This window comes from Alligator sinensis, unplaced genomic scaffold (genome assembly GCF_000455745.1).
Source record: "Alligator sinensis unplaced genomic scaffold, ASM45574v1 scaffold1049_1, whole genome shotgun sequence".
Taxonomy (NCBI): Eukaryota; Metazoa; Chordata; order Crocodylia; family Alligatoridae; genus Alligator; species Alligator sinensis.
The window spans coordinates 831,867-851,458 of NW_005842672.1; the positions used below are offsets into that span (position 1 = coordinate 831,867).

Sequence of the window (19,592 nt, forward strand, 5' to 3'; positions counted from 1 at the left end):
CGGCGGGGCAGGAGGAGCGTGAACAACCCCCCGCAGTTCCAGCTGCCCAGCTACCAGGTGTCCATCCCCGAGAACAAGCCGGGCGGCACGCCAGTGATCGCCCTGCGGGCGCAGGACCCCGACGAGGGGGAGGCGGGCCGGCTGGCGTACTCCATGGAGGCGCTTTTTGATGAGCGCTCCAACGACTACTTCTCCATCGACCCGGAGACGGGCAGCGTGGCCACCACCCGCAGCCTGGACCGGGAAACCAAGGACACCCACGTGCTGAAAGTGACGGCGGCCGACCACGGGTCCCCCCGGCGCCGCTCGGCCACCACCTACTTGACCGTGACTGTGAGCGACACTAATGACCACGAGCCGGTGTTTGAGCAGCCTGAGTATCGGGAGAGCATCAGGGAGAACCTGGAGGTGGGTTATGAGGTGCTGACCATCCGTGCTACGGACGGCGATGCTCCAGCCAATGCCAACATGCTTTATCGCTTGCTTGAGCCAGGTGCTGGGGACAGTGTCTTTGAGATAGACCCGCGCTCTGGCGTAGTAAGGACCCGTGCCCTCATAGACCGTGAGGAGGTCTCCGAGTACCACCTGGTGGTGGAAGCTAATGACCAGGGCAAGGACCCGGGTCCTCGGAGCGCTACAGCGATGGTACACATCACTGTGGAGGATGAGAATGACAACTACCCACAGTTCAGTGAGAAGCGCTATTTGGTACAGGTGCCGGAGGATGCCCCAGTGAACACTCAGATCCTGCAGGTGCAAGCAACAGATCGGGACCGGGGCAGCAACGCCCAAGTGCACTACAGCATTGTGAGTGGCAACCTCAAAGGCCAGTTCTACATCCACTCTTTCTCTGGCGCTATCGACCTGATCAACCCTCTGGATTATGAGACCATCCGTGAATACACGCTGAGGATCAAAGCCCAGGATGGGGGCAGGCCTCCCTTAATCAACTCCAGTGGGATGGTGTCAGTGCAAGTGGTGGATGTGAATGATAACGCCCCCATCTTTGTCAGCACCCCCTTTCAAGCGACTGTGCTGGAGAATGTGCCCCTGGGCTACTCTGTGCTACACATTCAGGCAGTGGATGCTGACTCTGGGGACAATGCCCGCCTGGAGTACAGACTTGTGGACTTGAACCCCACTCCTGGGGGAGTATCCGTAGGGGGGGATGCTGGGTTCCCCTTCCAGATCAACAACAGCACTGGGTGGATCACAGTATCAGCTGATCTGGACAGAGAGACTGTGGAGAACTATCACTTTGGGGTGGAGGCCAGGGACCATGGAGTTCCTGTCATGACTTCCTCAGCCAGTGTGGCTATCACAGTTCTGGATGTCAATGACAACAACCCTACCTTCACCGAAAAAGTCTATCACCTCAGGCTGAACGAGGATGCAGCAGTGGGCAGCAGTGTCCTGACACTGACTGCAGTAGACAGAGATGTCAACAGCGTGGTGACTTATCAGATCACAAGTGGCAATACCAGGAACCGTTTTGCAATCACCAGCCAGAGTGGGGGTGGGCTGATCACTTTGTCCTTGCCCCTGGATTACAAACAGGAGAGGCAGTATGTGCTGACTGTCACTGCTTCAGATGGTACACGCTTTGACACCGTCCAGGTCTTTATCAATGTCACAGATGCTAACACACACCGCCCAGTCTTCCAGAGCTCCCATTACACAGTGAGTGTCAGTGAGGACAAGCCTATTGGCACATCTATTGTGTCTATCAGTGCCACGGATGAAGACACGGGGGAAAATGCTAGGATAACATACATTTTGGAGGATAACATCCCCCAATTCCGCATTGACCCAGACACAGGCACTATCACCACCCTGATGGAACTGGACTATGAGGACCAGGCCTCTTACACATTGGCAATTACAGCCCGAGACAATGGGATCCCTCAGAAATCTGATACCACCTACGTTGAGATTCTTATCCTGGATGCCAATGACAATGTACCCCGCTTCCTACGTGACCGGTACCAGGGCTCAGTCTTTGAGGATGTGCCGCTCTCCACCAGTGTTTTGCAGCTGTCGGCCACTGACCGGGACTCAGGCCTCAATGGGCGCCTCCTTTATACCTTCCAGGGTGGTGATGATGGAGATGGAGACTTTTACATTGAGCCCACTTCTGGAGTGATACGCACCCAGCGCAAGCTGGATCGTGAGAATGTGGCTGTATACAGCCTGCGAGCCTTTGCTGTGGACAGAGGCAGCCCACCCCTTAAAGCCTCTGTCGATGTTCAGGTCACTGTACTAGACATCAATGACAATCCACCTGTCTTTGAACAGGATGAATTTGACATCTTTGTGGAAGAGAACAGCCCTGTGGGCTCCATTGTGGCCCGGATCAGTGCAGCTGACCCAGATGAAGGAACCAACGCACAAATCATGTACCAGATTGTTGAGGGTAACATCCCTGAGGTCTTCCAGCTTGACCTCCTCAATGGTGACCTTACTGCCCTGATGGATCTGGATTATGAGAGCCGGACCGAGTATGTGATTGTGGTACAAGCCACTTCAGCCCCGCTTGTCAGCCGAGCCACTGTGCACATTCGTCTGCTGGATCAGAATGATAACCCACCTGCGCTACAGGACTTCCAGATCCTCTTCAACAACTATGTGACCAACAAGTCTAACAGCTTTCCCTCTGGGGTGATTGGCAAGATCCCAGCCCATGATCCTGATGTGTCTGACAGCCTCGTCTACACCTTTGTGCAGGGCAATGAGTTAAACCTGTTGATTCTGGACCCTGCCACTGGGGAACTTAAGCTCAGTCGAGATCTGGACAACAACAGACCTCTGGAGGCCCTCATGAAAGTGTCAGTCTCAGGTAAGCAGGCCTGGTGAAGGAGAATAATACATTAGAAATTGGTTTATTGGTATAAGAAGAAATATGCAATATGTACCATAGCATACAACTTTTAATTTCATAGGCAGTGCTTTAATTGTGAAGGGCTTGGAGAGAAATACAAAAAAATGTATAAAAGCTATGTACTGTTGACTAAAACAAAGAGTTGGTCAAAGTTATTTAGCAAATATTGTTCACAAAAAAAGGCATAAGGGGGATATAATTCCTTGAGCCTAGGAAGTTCTTTAAGTTAATATTTTAAGATGTGGATATCTGGATCAGGGTTATTAAGGGACCTGATTTTCAAAGACAGGAAGAATGCACAAGTCTCGTTGACTTATATTCAGTATTTAGACTAATCCTATGGTCAGGTAAACCAATGACATTGGAAAGTTTCCTTTCACAGAACTGGGCGTGCTGTAAAGAAAAGTTGGTGTTTAGTGACCCTTTTTTTTTTTTTTTTTTTGGAGAAAGATATAGTCCATTTGCCTGGTCTCTGAGAGGGCTGGCTGATAAAATTCCAGATTTTAAGTTGGGATCTCTGTTAGTGTAACATGGGCAAATTTCTGTTTAAGTTGGTGGAGTTATACCCATTTGAACCAGGAGAGAAATTTTGCCTTTTGCTCACGCTGCTGGTAGCTATTTCTATGGAAAATGCTTATCTGAAACCAGCCAAGAATATCGGTATAACATCATGAATTTTGGTAGGTGTAACTGAGGCAGAATTTTGTAGGAGGCTTCACCAAAAAACTTTTTGCCTTTTGTATTTTAGGCTTATGTTACTGAAAATCTATATCTATATATCAGTATAAAATATTTGTGAATATCTGTTTTGATAATAGGTACACTGATTTTATCTGCTGTATATATTTAAGTACGAAATTAAGTTGACGGTTTGTTGCGACATGTTTAAAAAAGCTTGTAAGATGTTACCTTAGAAAACAACTCTGTTCTTTCCATTCATTTTCTTGTTGATCATGCGATTATTCTTTATCTCTATAATTATGGTGTATAATCAGTAATTCAGTGACTAATCTCTTCCCCCAACTTCCACACTGGTGAATGTGGCATAGGCCTAATCCAGAGTTTCCGTGCGTCTAGTGTCCAGTGTTCATAGCAAGTAACAGTCCTTCCAGTTTTCTCTTTAGCCTAAAGCTAATATTTGCGCTATTTTGTATGAAGCAGGAAGATGCAAATATTAGGTGCCTGTAATGGTGTCTCTGGAGATGCTTTTTTTTTTTGTTTTTTACTGATTTGTTCAAAAGATATTTAAATATGGCAGTCCTGGCAGCACTTACTACAAAAGAAATAGTTGTGAGATATAGGAGACCTTACAGTAGTGGCTCTAATATTTGCAGGATTGGGCTTTTTTATTGCAGATTAAATGAGTGATATTAATTTCAGTGACTAAAATTATTACTGCGTGTTATCTGTCAGGGGACTCACCAGAATATCTGCCTTGTAGCATTTTGCATGAAACGTAAGTTAGCTCTTAGTTGGTATTTCCACATCCTGTGAAAACTAACAGAAAAATTGGCCTGTAAAGTTGAAATAAGACATTTGGATTAGTATATAGATGATTTACATGGCGATCTTCAGCTGAGACTGACTAACAGAAAGCAGAAGTTCCTTATCTAAAAGCAGGAGATAAAGAAGTGGACATAGAAGAAGCCTGGAAATGTTATTTCAGTAGGTTAAGAGGGGAGAGCATACAGGATATGAGTGGGTTACAACTAAGCATTCTCTTTGACAATGTCTTCATCCACCTCTGCACATTTCAGTGGGTGAAACAGAGATACAGAAAAAAGGAATGAATATTTGCTCCAATTACATTTCTGTTTTATGAGGTTGCAGGATATAGGAATTTGACAATTAATACGTTATTTTAACAGTGAATGATTATGTGAGACTTTTCTGTAGTATAGAACAAAGCTGGTTATCCCTATCGCAGCTGCACACCATGGTATATTTGAAAGAATTTCCATCAGTTAACAATTCTTAAATGGTTTGGCAAGCAGTGGAGTCCATTTGATACCGTTTTAAAAAAGTCGTCTGTGTGCGTGGGAAAAGATTGCTTCATATAAGAATTTAAGGGGCAGAAGCCTACAGTGCATGCAATTTCGTTTAGGAAACTCTCACCTCTCCACTTTCTCTGCTTATCTGATGCATTCTGTGATAAGTGAGATGTAGAGGTGAACTGGCTTGGACAGAAATACTCTACATGGCTATCTGTAGGTACTGTAAAAATAGCTGCAAATTGTCTGCTAAAATCACCAACCAGTTAACTGAAAAATATGTCTGTTGGGTAGTCATTAACCTAACTATCAGGCCAGATGGGCAGTCTTGATGCAAGCAAAACTCTTGTCAAAGTTGGTGGGAATTTGAACTGTATATGAACTCTGTTGGGACATAAAGATATGTCATTGCTGCTGTGAAAATCTTGTGTTCACGTACTCACAGGGGATATGTATGCAGTTTGTTGTTGTGGATTAAGTCTGTCAGAAATGATTGGTTTTAGCCAAACAGGAGGAGGCATACTATACAATTATATTAATTTGGGACTTTGACACATGGATAAAAGCATTCTTGTATTTGATCTTAGACTTCTTTGAATGAATATGCATTTTATATTACAAACAAAAGACCAAAGTCACCTTAAAGAAATCTCTGGGGAAAAAACACTAAAGCGAACAATTGATTTAGTGAAATTTGATTTGTTTGGAAAGTGTAGTCATATTCATCTTTAATAGTGTGAATATCTGCAGAAACTGTACAGGAGCTCTTGGCAAGAGTCCTGTAGAAAGGACTCTTCAGCCTTTGCTGCTCTTGGAGAGAGATTGCGCACAGGTCCGAGGTAGATACAGAGAGAGGAAGTGGACCAGAGGTGTGATTGTGCAGTGGACAAGCTGTTCTACACATCTGTGAAGAATTTGCTGGAAAGGCATTGTTGCTGGTCTTCTGTGCTGTGGAACTTTTATTATCCTGGCAAGGGAACAGGGAGAGTTATTGATCACTGGATCCAGGCAGTTTCAGCCTCACTTTGTTCTTCAGACTCAGAGAGGGAAATCCTTTCTCAGCACCCCTGAGATTGGTCAGCTGGAAAGTCTGCTGGAAAGCGTGCAAAGAGCACCTCTTGGACTTTTCCTTTCTCCTTTTGCCTTTGTTGTGGGGTTTTCCATGGGAAGGAGTAAACTGGCTTTTCCTTTTCTGTATGTGGAATTGGGAGGGATAAATTTTTGAACAGCTGAAATCCTGGCTGTGTTGAAATTGATAGGAATTCTGCTATTGAATTCCAGTGGATCAGGATTTCATCCTGGGCATCTAGTGTGGGTACTTGAGACTTTGATGGTAAATGAATCTGTAATTTCATCAAAATAAAAAAAAAATCAGTTATATTGTCTGGATTATATGACAGAATCTGTAATTTCATCAGGTATTGTTTCTCTTTGCCTATTGCCATATGCGTTGTAGTTACAGGGACACTGCTGACTTGAAATCTAGTACGTTTTTTACTAGTTTTTTAGCTAGAAAATGACTTAAGTAGTTCTAGGTACAGTACCTGCCCTTGATTTTCCTCCCGCATCTTAGTGGTTTTTAATGACATTTTCTTGTTTTGAAAATGAAATCTCTCCCTTTTGTGCTATGGAGACAAATTCTGTAACTGGCCCTGGCCACAGTTCTGAACAGAGGTCTTTTTTAAAGCATCATGTAATTTTGTTAGGATTAGAAAACAGCAGAAAACACCAACTTTGAGTAACAAGTAGCAAGTCTGTGAGCCTTCATCAGTGTGTTCTGATTTAAGTTTCTACTTGTTGGTATTAGGCAGATCTAGGTTCAAGAAATGCTATTTAACATTATTTCCCATGATTCTGTCTTCCAGACAAAACAGGATTATCAATGAGGAAAAGTAGAGAGAATTACTAGTTAAACCAGTTAGGTGCCAGCAGTCATTGCTGCCAGTTGATACTTTTTCATTTTATGGTCAGTTGGATTATATCATATCTGTTTGGATAATCCGTTTCTTTAGAATTAATGCCAGTTGTTATTTATTTATTTGTTTGATGTTAAACATGACTAACTGTCATAGAAACAAAGTGGAAACCACATCATCAGTTTGAGCAAACAAGGCTAAGATGTCATAGCAAATGGAAAGCAAAATATCTGAAAATCCTATTTCTAAATTAGAGGGACAATTATTTGACATCTTGTTTTACAAAAATTGCATTTCTAATCTTTTTTAAGCCTATTTTTCAATTTTTCGATCCAGTCTTAAGAAGTCCAAGTGGCTTAGGCCCAGATTTTTTGAAGATATTTAGGTCATTATCTCTCATTGAAATCGGTGTTCCATATTCAAGTGAAACATCCCGTCGGCTTTATATGCCTAAATCCATTACCAAAAGTGACTTAGGCCAAAGTTGCATTGAAAATGTTACTGGAAGGGAATAGGTCTGTGAAAATTAGTTTCCTATTAGGTATTGGTATCATGGTATCTGCTAGATGGAGATAGACAGACTAGCAATTGGCTGAGAAAACATAGGAAATAAATTATCTTTAAAGCCCCAAGCCTAAGATTTCCCTATATATAGCAGAGGTGCTCAACCTCTGGCCCACGGGGCAAATGCGGCCTACACAGCCTTGGAATCCAGCCCGCAGGGCTCTCCAATAGTGGGGAAATTTGGCAGTAGGGGAGCAGGGTCAGTTAATACTGCCCCCCCTCCCCACTGCCAAAATCCTTAGCCCCTCATGGTGGATTGGAGCTGGACCATGACTGTCTCTACTCACAGCCAGATCAGGGCCAGGCCATGCCCCCTTCCTTCTGCATGGCCAGGTTGGGGTGGGGCCTTGTCTCCTCCTCCCTTGTAGGGCTGGGCTATGCCCACTTCCGTCCTGCCCCGCCAGGTTTGGGCCAGGCAACACCCCTTTTCTCTCATGGGGCCAGGCCACTCCCTATCCCCCTGTGCAGTTCCGTCCTGCCCACCCTGGTTCAGGGTCAGGTCATGCCCCCTTTCCTCCTGTCCAGCCAGGCTGGTGCTGGGCAGCTCCTCTTCCCCACATGGGGCTGGGTCGACATGACCAAGGGGCCAAGCCCATCTGCCCTAAGTGCTGGATTGGGTCTACCAGGCAGATCTGACCTGTGGAGGGACCAAGTACTTTCCATCTGACCCACTGGACAGAAAGATTGAGCACCGCTGGTGTATAGGATTGTTGTGCCGGTGTGGAGCTGTACCATGGTTAACAGGTCTCTGCCAAGTGCAATGGTTCACCTGTGCAAAGTCAGTTTCAGTGGTTGGCCTTGTAATTCTGTTTTTCAGTTTAAAAAGTAAATACCAAAATCTATTGCATATGCTTCTTATTCTATATAGTTTGTTTGTTCTTGATATTGCACATCACTTTCACTTTAAATGTAAATAGGTCTTGTTAGAACTATGATGAAGTCTAGGATAAACGAAATTCATTGTGGTTTCCTTTACCATTATCTTTATATCAGATAACAGCAATTAAATTGCATCTCAAGCTGTTATTACTGCTGGCATTTTATGGCAAAAGAAATCTCACAATTTGTGTTTAATGATGTGCTTTTGCTAATGCGGAGTTCCTCAATGGGATATAGGTACCTAAATAGATGTGGAGATTTGGGTCTAAACCACCAAGTACATGAGCAAATAGTTTTCCTTTTATGTTCTTCTGATTCTTATATCTAACTTAAATGGGATTTGATGAAGTTACTATAATATCAACCAACTTAATTATAAGGCTCACCTAGGTACAATCAACTTATCATTCTGACTCAATAATCATTTTCATTATTATAGCTAAAAAGCCATTATACTGTTGACTTTCCATCTGCAGATTGGTCTCTTGCTGTACAGGTACAGCAGCAAATTCTGTGCTCTATTCCATATTGTTTGCATATTGTAAATATAAGGCTGCAGTTTTGTCATGGACATAAGGCAAGTAGCATAGGTGCTGTATTAGAAAGTTTTCAGATAAATAAAAAACAAAAGACAAGGAAATGCTTTGCGAAAGGTTGGGGAGAAACTTTGCAAGGGCGTTGCTGTTTTCAGTGTGCAAAAATGCAGGCTCTGGCCCCAAATACTGAGATCCAACATTTCCTTGCCTTATGGAAGTGTAGACTGTGTCCATTTTTGAGATTTTTGTGGTTCTGTTATGTGTTTGATTCTGCTTCACTGAATCCACAAAGAGCTGTGCCAGAGAGTTAAGTGATTGGGGACTGGGTGCTACAGTGTTGCTTTGTAGAGGTCTTGTTTGCTTTGTTTCAACTATGCAGAGCAACCAGTTTTTTTATGGCTGAGGGTTCAGCTTTTTTGAAGGAACTTACTTCCATCTCAATAATTCACAAGGTTACTGGTTGCTTTGGGAAAAAGGCCTGGTTTCAGGTATCAGCAAGGAAGGTATTAACACACAAACTGCTCACTGTGGCCTCTGTAGCCACCAAGGAAATGTAGAATATCTACACTATGCTATCCCTATAGATTATACAATTACAAGATTACAGTTCACTTAAAAAGGATGATCTCTGATGCTTCTCACACCTACAATGATACCTGGATACAGATGCATGAATAAATCATGTTTATTATAAAACACATGTACTGCCTTCACATGATTATGTAGTGGGAATAGCCAAAAAACGTAATTTAAAAGTCTAATGTTAGTTTGGTCTTGCATAGTTCTGCAAATACAATTCCATGCTGGAGTAATCCAAGAAAGAGCAATAATGTGAAGTCTAAAAAAAGACTAAGGAATATGTTGTTTTTTTCATCACATTTAGTCTGCATCTGTGTGTGGAAGAGAACTGTATGTTATAGTCCATAATCCCTAATGTTGTATGTTGTAAGAGTGGAGATGAAAGCTCACTAAAAATTCTGTGTATTATTTAAAATGAGAAAAAGTGTTTGTTTACCTAACTCAGTGGATTAATTATTATCATTAATCATTATCATCACCATTTATTTATTTATTTAGTATGCGATAGCTTCTAAATGGTCTAATCAGAATTGGGACTTCATTGTGGTAGAAACTTCAGACATTAGAGGCAGATATGGGTCCTGCCCCATAGCACTACCTGAGTATGCACATGTAAAGTTGGGGTTAGGTTATTTACACACTGCAAATTTGCAGGCCCAGGTACACACATGACTTATTTTTCAGTGGCATACCCAGTCTTACTCACTCAGGAGTCCAAGTAAACGGCTTGAGTCAACCCCAAGTGTGTGCCCTGGAACTATGCTCAACTCATCACTCACTAAAGGCTGCTCCAAGTAACGGACTCTGCAGTTTTGTGGCCCAGGCCTGGGTGTACACGAAGCAGGGACAAAGCAGATGGGATTTAATTTTTTTACTGCAAGTCCAATCTTGTTCTAATGGAAGTGTGGACATACTTATAGGGACACTAGAAACTCCAAAGCAGGAAGATTGGCAGTGGGCTGTATATTCTGTTCCTCCCATCCTTCACCTGCCAGTGCACCCAGGCAGTAATATTGGCATGGACAGAGTGGATCAATGGAAAATCCTAAATAGATTGCTCCCTAAGGCTTATATCACTGATCATTTTGACTTCTGTTGTGCAGTAGCTCCTACTAATACAATCTACTCTTACTTGTAAAAGTTCCCTCTAGTTTTGGTGCCTCAGTTTTGGGTGCCAAGATATAGACATTGTGGCATAATTGTCAGAAGTACTGAGTCTTGGCATTGCCCACTGTGCATGAGTACTCAGCCCCTTGGAAAATCAGACCCAAGTTATCTCAGGTTGGAAACCCAAAAATTGAAAGAGCTCAAATTGGGAGGCCATGTTTAAAAGGTTGATCTAAGAATTAAGTTGTGTCCATTCAAGCCAGGAAGGTCAGAACTGAAGGTTCCAATATTCTGTTGTCTGTATACCTGTGCAGGCTGGGTTACATATTTAAAAGTAATTACCCAAAGTGTCTCAAGCTTTATTCTCTAGGATCTAGAACTTTGGAAGCTTTTTCTTGGAGGGTTGAGGAGGGAGTTTTAAGAAAGATGGGCTCTCCTGGTTGCCCCATTTGCTACTCTCTCTCCTCCCTATCCACCTCCTAGTATGACAGGAGGTGGACGTCCAGGTGGGGATGGAGTTCACTGCTGGTCAGCAGTAGCCTACTTCTGGGATCCATGCAGAATTAAGTAAGAGGATGATGGATGAGGGAGATGACTTACTGACCTACTGCCCTTGCCTGGAGCACCTCCGGAGGGTATTCTGGTAGAAGAAAGATAATTTTTTTTGCAGTAGAACTGGTCCTTTCCTCCTCCTTTTTCCTACCCACCCAGATTCAGTGTTTTTGATCCACTTCTTTCGGGGAGGTGGAAAGGAACATGTGGTCCTTACCAAAGATTTTATGTACCTTTTGTTTTGGCAAATCTACTCTACTGAATTAAAAGATACTAAGACTGGATAATAACATGCTTTAAAAAGTTATTTTATTTTGTGAACAAAATAAAACAAAATAAACTATTTGTCACTCAAACTGTTTCTCTTTCTCACACATGTCTGTGGTAGAGTCCCTTTATTTTAGTACAACATTATTTTGGCAGTCATGTTTCCATGAAATATTTTGTTCTCTAGCCGTAAATGATTTCCTGTCTCCTGGAACAAAAATATACCACTCCTATGACATTCTGGAATTAAGTGGAAGGGAGCATACATGAAAACAACATCACAGCAATGCTTTTTATCAGTTGAAACAGATCACACAAAATGAGGGGAAGGTTAACATATCTATTTTCATCATAATCCTTTCTAAAGTGCAAGTTTGAAAAATAACCATCACTGAAGGTGTTTGTTTTTACATGTCTCAGAATATACAATATACACTACGTACATTTAACATTTTAGTTGTATGTATTTTTAGAATTTCTATCTGAATATATCACTGATGGAGGTGTATTAAACACAGTATAATTTTATCTCTGACTATCATTCTACAAATTCATCTTTGAATATGTAAAGATTACTTCATGTATATATGTACTTTCACTAGGTTAGTGATTCTCAGCCAAAGTGCTACAGCTTCCTGGTGTACCTTGATATTCTTTCAGGGGTGTTGCAGGGTGTCATGCAGTATTAGCCCTATTCGATTTGCAAATATAATTCATAAAATATATCCAGAGATTTCAAATAGAAATCCATAGTTGTGACCTTTTTTAGTTCTTTAAAACAAGCCCCCCAAAAAGGAATGAAAACTAAGACCTGGCATTTTCCAAGGGTACCATGAGTCTAAAAAGGTTGAGAACCACTGAACTAGGTGGTATTCCTCGTGCACTTAAAGTTATATATATGGTCATGTTATATATTTAGGCCGTAATTTTCACATTGATGTTGCTGTACATATTTTAGACGCTCATGTATGACATGATATAAAAATTGATCAACAGTTTCAGTAATAGGCAACTGTCAATCCTTCTGGATCATGGTGAACGCATGAGAAGTCACTAAGACCTTTGGTGCATATGCCTAAGTGGGAGCATAGAGGAATAGAGGTTACTTAGACCTTCCATCCCCCCACTTTAGACCATTGAGGCAGGAGCCAAAGACCAGACCAAGTCCAGATGTTTGGTGCCTCAATAGCTGTAGTTATACACGTGTCCAAAAATCAAACCTAGGTCTCCCATTTGGTAGACAAGGATTCTACCGCTGAACCACAACAGCAGGTTGGAGCTATCTAGTAGAAGATTAGTAGGTTACAAATACCAGACAAGAAACTTATAACTGGTTAGCGGTAAATACTCTCATCATCAATCTCAAGGGAAAAATATATTCATGTAAAATAATTCATCAGAATAACTAGCATAAATATTGTGCCTCAAATTGTAATGTTACCATGCATTTTCATGTTTTGATGAATTCCTGCTTGCACACTTGTAGATAGTAATAGCAAACTAAGATTCACACAGCAAGAGTTGGTCTTAAAACCCTCAATTGGATACAAAGACAATTCTGCAGCACATAAAGGCAGGACTATGGGTTTTTTACTTGTTCCTGTGTCCATTAAAGTAAAACATGAACATTTCTAGTGGTTTAAATGATGAAGGATCAGGTCCTTAGGGGACAGTGGTACATATTAATCAGAACACAACTGACAGATATTGGTACAAAGATATTCAATTGACTTAGTGATTTTAGATTCAGCAGCTTTTCAGTTTAGTCTTAAACAGCCAAATACACTTCTCTCTGTGGAATTGTATTGTTGTTTGGTTATTTTTTCATGTAAGTGTTGACACAGTGCTCAAAAAGGAAAGATGGGCAGTAGGGAAACAACAAGGGGAGTAGGAGAAATGCGAGTGGAGTGAAGTTTACTAGGGCTTCAGTGAATGATGAAGTCAGACAAGGGGTGTAATTAGAGCTGGTCAGAAGTTACTACTTCAATAATTTGTCTGGAAAACGTCCTCTCTACCGTTTTCAAAACTATTTGCAAACAAGCAGGGATTTCTCATAATTGTTTTTGAATTGGATTCAGAGTGGTTCCATGGTCTTTTGAATTGTTTTGGCCTATGGATTGTTCATGAACTGCTCACCATGTATATTCACTATTTGCGATTTGTTGCTTAGGTCACGCTGTTATTTCCAACACGGTGACCTGTGTTTTGCAAGTAAGAGTCCTTTTTCAATTCATATATTTGTTTGGTGTTCAGGATTGACCCCAAAGGTTGAAAGTTCTGGGCATCTTTAGAAAATTGCTGAATATATGAGAAAGATCCAATTTATTAAGAAATATAGTCAAGGAAGAACTTTTTGTTCCAAAATGAAGGTTCAGTTTGCTATGTTTCAGTGTTAGAATGACAGTAAATCAGTGCTGTTGAACTGGAAGTAGTTGCAGGGGTTGTGGATGATGAGAAAGTAGAATCTTATACAATATTATCTCCAGAATCTCAAGCTGTATTTACAGAAGTAACTCACTGCCAATAAAATGTGAAATTTTACGCTTATTTACTGAATGGTCTATTCTTCTAGGTCATAGTTAAGCAACGTCTTAAAGTATCTTTGAAATACAGAGATTTTTTCAGATGTTTTTGCCTTGCGTAACAAGTGGTACAAAGCAGAGTTAAAACACATGCCACTTAGTTTTATAGACAATTGCAATGGTTCATAGTTTCTATCTGAAGAATTTTATTGTGCTTTTCACTAGCAGATATCCCATACCTTGACACCTTAACCATCTGAGAGTGGGCAGAAATGGTGAGGGAATGGGGATGAAGTGGTACTGATTTAGAGGTTGGGGTAAAATTATTTGCTGAGCAGGAAATGAGCATCTGGGAGGTGGGAGGTGGGTGTTGGGGATGCAGGGGAAAGCTCCTGCAGCACAAAAGCTTCAAAAAAGCACGTTCCTCATAACATTTGGAAGAGCAGGTAGCTCTATTTGCTCCTCCCACAGATGGTCAGATAGGCCATGTCCACATGAGCATGCATGTGGGTTTTGTGGCAGCTCAGAGGCTTTTGGGGCACCACAGAACGCAACTCATGCATGTGATTTGGTTCTCCACTCTGCACATTTGCAGCGCTGAGCCAAATTTAGATACGGGGAAATCCTGGTATCAAAAAAAAGTGCAAGGAAAAATGTGGAGCAGCGTGTGTGGCAGCAGCATGCACTGCCTGAAATCGGAACCTGGCCAACCAGAGCTATGCTCTGGCTGCCGGCCAGGCTCCACATACCCAAATCACTGCTTCTGGAGCCCTGGGAGGCCCCCAGAGCCTCAGGCAAGGCTACTAGGGTAAGCCCAGGTGCTGGCCCCAGTCTCCCCTGCCCCACTCAGAGCATTCTTCCCCATGTTCAGGAGCGTGCATTGGGGAAAAAGCGGGATGAGTTTGTGCCACTGCTGTTTTCCCCACAGCAACCACACACCTCTGCTTGTGGGGATGTGGCCATAGAGTTTGAAAAACCAAAAGACAGATAGCAAAGCACAATGTAGCTTTTAGAAAAAAAACTTGGGAGATTTGTGAGTCTGATTTTTGACTTCTGAATTCTTGGGCTGGCACTACTGACGTAGGTGGCCAAAGCTTATTGAGTGTTAGTGGCATTTGGCATCTATGTTAGCTTCCTTTGGAAACCCAAGCAATATATCTTAAAGCATGAGTTTTAACTCCCTGGAGAATGTAGGAGAATGAAAAGGGTTAGCTATCTGAATAAGATCTAATGACCCTTTCTGCCAATTTTGTAAGATGGTTTGTAAGATGATGGTATTCATTTTGGTTGAAGGGAACACAGTGTCTTAATTGCTGTGGCTGCTGCATAAGACCCCTAGCAGACATTAATTAAATCCCATGATTAGGTCTCGGGAATTGTATCCCAGATCCCCAGAACCATGCATCCTGCCATGTGAAACATTTAAGATCTCACATAGCAGGATGTGTACTTGTTGAGATGTGGGATAAAATTCCTCAGAACCCATTGCGCATCTGTCAGGATTTGGAAACCCAGGGAGCTGGGCTGCTTGCTTACCCTTTCAATTCATCAGGAGGCAAGGAGCTTGGGATTGGGCAGCTCCCAATCCTGGACTCCCTGTACCCTGGACCTTTGAAAAGCACATGTACAGTTGCATGGATGTGCTCCAGGACATGGGAAGCTGGGTATCAGGTAAAATGAAAGCGTGATGCAAACCAGCCACAAAGATATTCCACATGTAATGTGGTTTGCCATTTTTATCATGTGATAAATTGGTTGAATGTTGTGGCATGTTACAGTTTCTCCTATAATTTAAGAAGCATGGCTTTTGTCATTCTCTCAATTGCTTTTCTGCTGTTTTTTCCTGTTCTTCACAACTGTCTTCCTGTTAGATTAAATAAAGTGGAGCAAAAAAAATGTTAATTAGGAGCTCAGTCCTTCCAAGCTTGAGTCATAATATTGGTTCAATTGAAATGAAGATCTTTTAAAGTTAGAAAAAATGTACCTTTGCCACTTCATGTTTCTGTGACAAGTGGCACAGTTCTATTTTCTGCTTTTTCAGTGCCACTCTTTCAAATTTGGAAAATGTAAATGTATGGTGAAAGTTTCTTGACATGGCAGAAGTTTCCGAAGTTAATCAAAAGAGAAAGAATAGAAAGTTCATGGAAAATGTTAAGGCCTGTTAATCAGAAACTTCCTGTTTATCTTCTACATTCCTTTTGTACCACAGGTGTGTATAAACATGAGCCTATGCTACATGGAAATTTGTTAACATTAGTGGAAATTACTGCAGATTTACATTAGAGTAGTTAGGTCAGAATCTGGCTTTTAATGTGCCTATTCATTGTGTAGATTCCAAGAAGAAACATGGAGGTCATGCTCTTAGTAATCATCATGTATTATTTATATTTCAGAGCCTCATTGGCTAGGTTCTTTACAAACAGAGAGGAAAGATGGTGTATGCTCTACAAAGCTTATACTCTAAATAGATAAGACAAGACAAGACTGGAGAGAAATTGTTATGATATATAAAACAGGGTGATGGTTTGCCAGTGTCCTGTTAATTCTTTGATTTCTTTTTTTCTTTTTTTCCCCTTTTTTAGTTATTTGGAGGAATTTTGTTTATAGCTTTTAGGTAGGTTTTTGTTAGTTTGTAATCCTCTCATTTCAAATTCTCCTAGAATTTATGTCTCCATGGGGGAGAGGGAAGAAACTTTTAAGGAAAAATTTAGCTTTTAAATTTGGGAAGAAAATTCTTTGAAAAGATTGCACGACTATAGTAATTCAATTTAAAAAGCACACTTGGACAGATTATTAGAGTTCATCTACCCCATGGGAATGACTGTTTGTTTCAGCAATCAGTTGAAATTGCTAAGTAACAACTGCCTTCTTACTTATTCCAGAGTTTTCAAGTCCCAAGCACTAAAAAGCAAGAGCATGAAAAGTTAAGGACATGATAAATTTTAGATGGACTATATAATAGTCATGAATACATTACCCTTATTAAGTATGAAGAAAGGCATATGGGGCTAATCTGTTTTCAGCACCATTGATGAAAACTTGATAGACACCACATTCCACCGGGTCAGCAGTAGAGTTGGAAATGATTTGGCTCCATCTCGTCAAAATATTTCAACGCCTTTTGAAGGATGGAGAATGAGGAGAGCCCACTGTTAACAACTGTTGTCAATGCTAGGTCACTTTCCTAGTGCAGATAATTCTCTTAGGACTTGTGACTTTCATTTACTTGCATGGAGAGTGAAACTAGGTAGAAACAAGGGGGAGACTATGGTAAACTTAAAGGCAGGAATTTATACTATAGCTCCACAGGTAAGAAATAGGATGGGAATCAAGTAGCTTCTCATTATGGTGGTTACCTAGAGACCTGATGGATTTCTGATTAGAGTTAATGATGAATGATATACTAAGAAACTCAGTAAAATTAACTCCCCTCACTCACTTCTACCTCTTTGAGGAGAGATTTTGTTTAGAGATTAGGGAGCAGCCAAGGGCAGCAAGCCTTTTAAAGAAGTCTTGCCATGTGGTGTGAAGTATTCATGGATCTGTAGGGTTTGCCCATCCATACCCTCTGCTTCCACTGACCCCAGGTTCACTTGTATCACCCTTGATCACATTGAGTGGTACTGACTCAGACAGAGCAGTGAGGCAGCGGAATAAATTGCCTAGGGAAGTTGTGGACTTTCCATCATTGGAGGCATTTAAGAACAGATTGGACAAGCAGTGGTCAGGGATGACCTTGCAGTAGCTAAGCCAGCATTTTACTATGGGTATTTCCAATGCTCCTGGCCTTTACTGGTTGTCACATGGGGCTAGGAAGGAATTATTTCCCCTCCTGCTGTGGTGTGTGTCACGGTTGGTTTTTTGGGGGGTTTTTGTTTGGGTGTTTTTTTTTTTCAGCTATGGCAGAAACATTGGTTATTGGCTGCAGCCAAAGCTGGGGATTTTGACTGAGGTATACCAATGCTTGTTCCCTTGCTTTACTGCTGCCTGGTTAGGGTGTCTTGTGTTGTATCAGGGTTGAGTGTGTAGTTTTACTAATAGGCTGGACAGTGGATTTGTGTGGGTTGGTTTGGATAGGGATAATCTCAGCTCAGGCAGGACTAAATGACCTATGGAGGTCCCTGCCAACCCTACTTTTCTCTGATTCTGTGACTCACAGGGCATATCTATACGTGGCCATATGGTGCCTTTGTTACTGTACTGCACGGTGCTGGCCATGCACAGTTATTTTTGGCCTCTACATCACCGTAGCAACACACTATAACAAAGGAGCATGTTGCTACAGCGACATAGTGGTGGTGTCACAAGTTTTGCCAATGAACACTATAGCACCATAGCGTCTTGTGTAGATGTGCCCACAGTAGCATAACAACAAGCCCACTTGTAAGAACAACAGCTGTTCTTGCTGCCAGTCCAGCCACCACAGCTTGCCTGACCCGTGCTGCCACCCAGGACATAGGCATTTTTTGTTACATTTCCTCTGACTCACATAATTAGCACAGTACAGTTGATCTTAGTGCACTGGCACATTTGGATTTTCTGTGGAGTGAAGATTTATACGCAAACTGTTGATGCTTGTGATATTCTGTTTTGACTCTGTGTGAGTTACTTTGACATGCTGACTGTAATTATTCTGTGTTAATTTGCTATATTTTATTTTGTTTTGAAAGCGTAAGTATATCTAAAGCAATAATAAGTATGTTTGGAGCAGCAATTTACCATGTAACCTCCATCACCCAGAAGTTTCAAGGAATAGCTGTATCTAATACGGATATTCCTCACTTGGCATGCTTCGTTAGAGGCATTTAGCAGTTTTCAGGACTGAATGCTAAGGGCCAGAGCCAGTAAAGAATTTAGGAACTTAAAGTAAGAGGCTTTGGGCACATCTACATGAGACGCTACTGCACAGTGGTACCATGCATTTATTTAGTACTTACATAAGCAAGTACTAAATAAATGCGCAGTAACGCGAGCTACTGCACAGTGGGCGCATCTGTGTGTGCTGCTATAGTGCTGTTGTTACTGTGCCATCATTTAGTACTGCCTTTTGGAAGTACTAAAAGACGGTGCAGTAACAGCCTGTACTGTGACATGCGCACTGCCCATGGTTATTTTAAGGCACTATGTCACCATAGCAATGCACTATAACAGGGGAGTGCGTTGCTATGGTGACACAGCTGCAGCGTTGTGGGTTTTGCCTGCGGACGCTACATCAGTGTAGCACAGGGGTGGGCAAAATGCAGCCCGGGGGCTGGATGTGGCCCTTCAGGCCATTCTATCCAGCCTGCAGGGCCCCTAAAAAATTTAGAAAGTTAATATTTATCTGCCCTGGGTTGCCTGTCATGCAGCCCTCGATGGCTTGCCAAAACTCAGTAAGCGTCCCTCTGCCCAAAATAATTGCCCACCCCTGCTATGGCATGTTGCTATGGCAATGTATTGTCACATCTAGATGTTCCCAGTAGCGCTGGCGAATGTCTCTAGTGGGTTATGGAATAGAGAAGATCCCACACAATTTACTGATTCATTTTGATGCACTGGCTGGGGGAGTAGTTAGTTGATTGCATGATTTCACAATGATTACACTCTTAATTCATACAACACAATTTTATTTTAAAATTCTTTGCTACGCGTATAACACTGCTTAGCTTTAAGAAATACCACAAACATTAAGAACACAATAACTACATATATCAGAAACAATGCTCCGAATGCACTTCCTTCCCAAACAATGCTATAAGAATTAGTATTACAAAAACAACTACAATTACAACTAAAAGTTAAATTTGAATCAATACTGTTAT

At 41.8% G+C, this 19,592-nt stretch overlaps 1 protein-coding gene across 1 annotated transcript in view; it reads left to right on the forward strand.

Moving 5' to 3' along the window:
* Positions 1-6: 6 nt before the first annotated feature.
* The window catches only part of LOC102375164 (cadherin EGF LAG seven-pass G-type receptor 1-like), a 49,671-nt gene continuing 30,085 nt past the window's right edge, over positions 7-19,592 (forward strand). Inside the window, exon 1 of the mRNA XM_014524811.2 lies at positions 7-2,836. Coding sequence (XP_014380297.2) covers positions 154-2,836 — 2,683 coding nt within the window. The 5' untranslated portion in view covers positions 7-153. The remainder of the gene's footprint in view (positions 2,837-19,592) is intronic.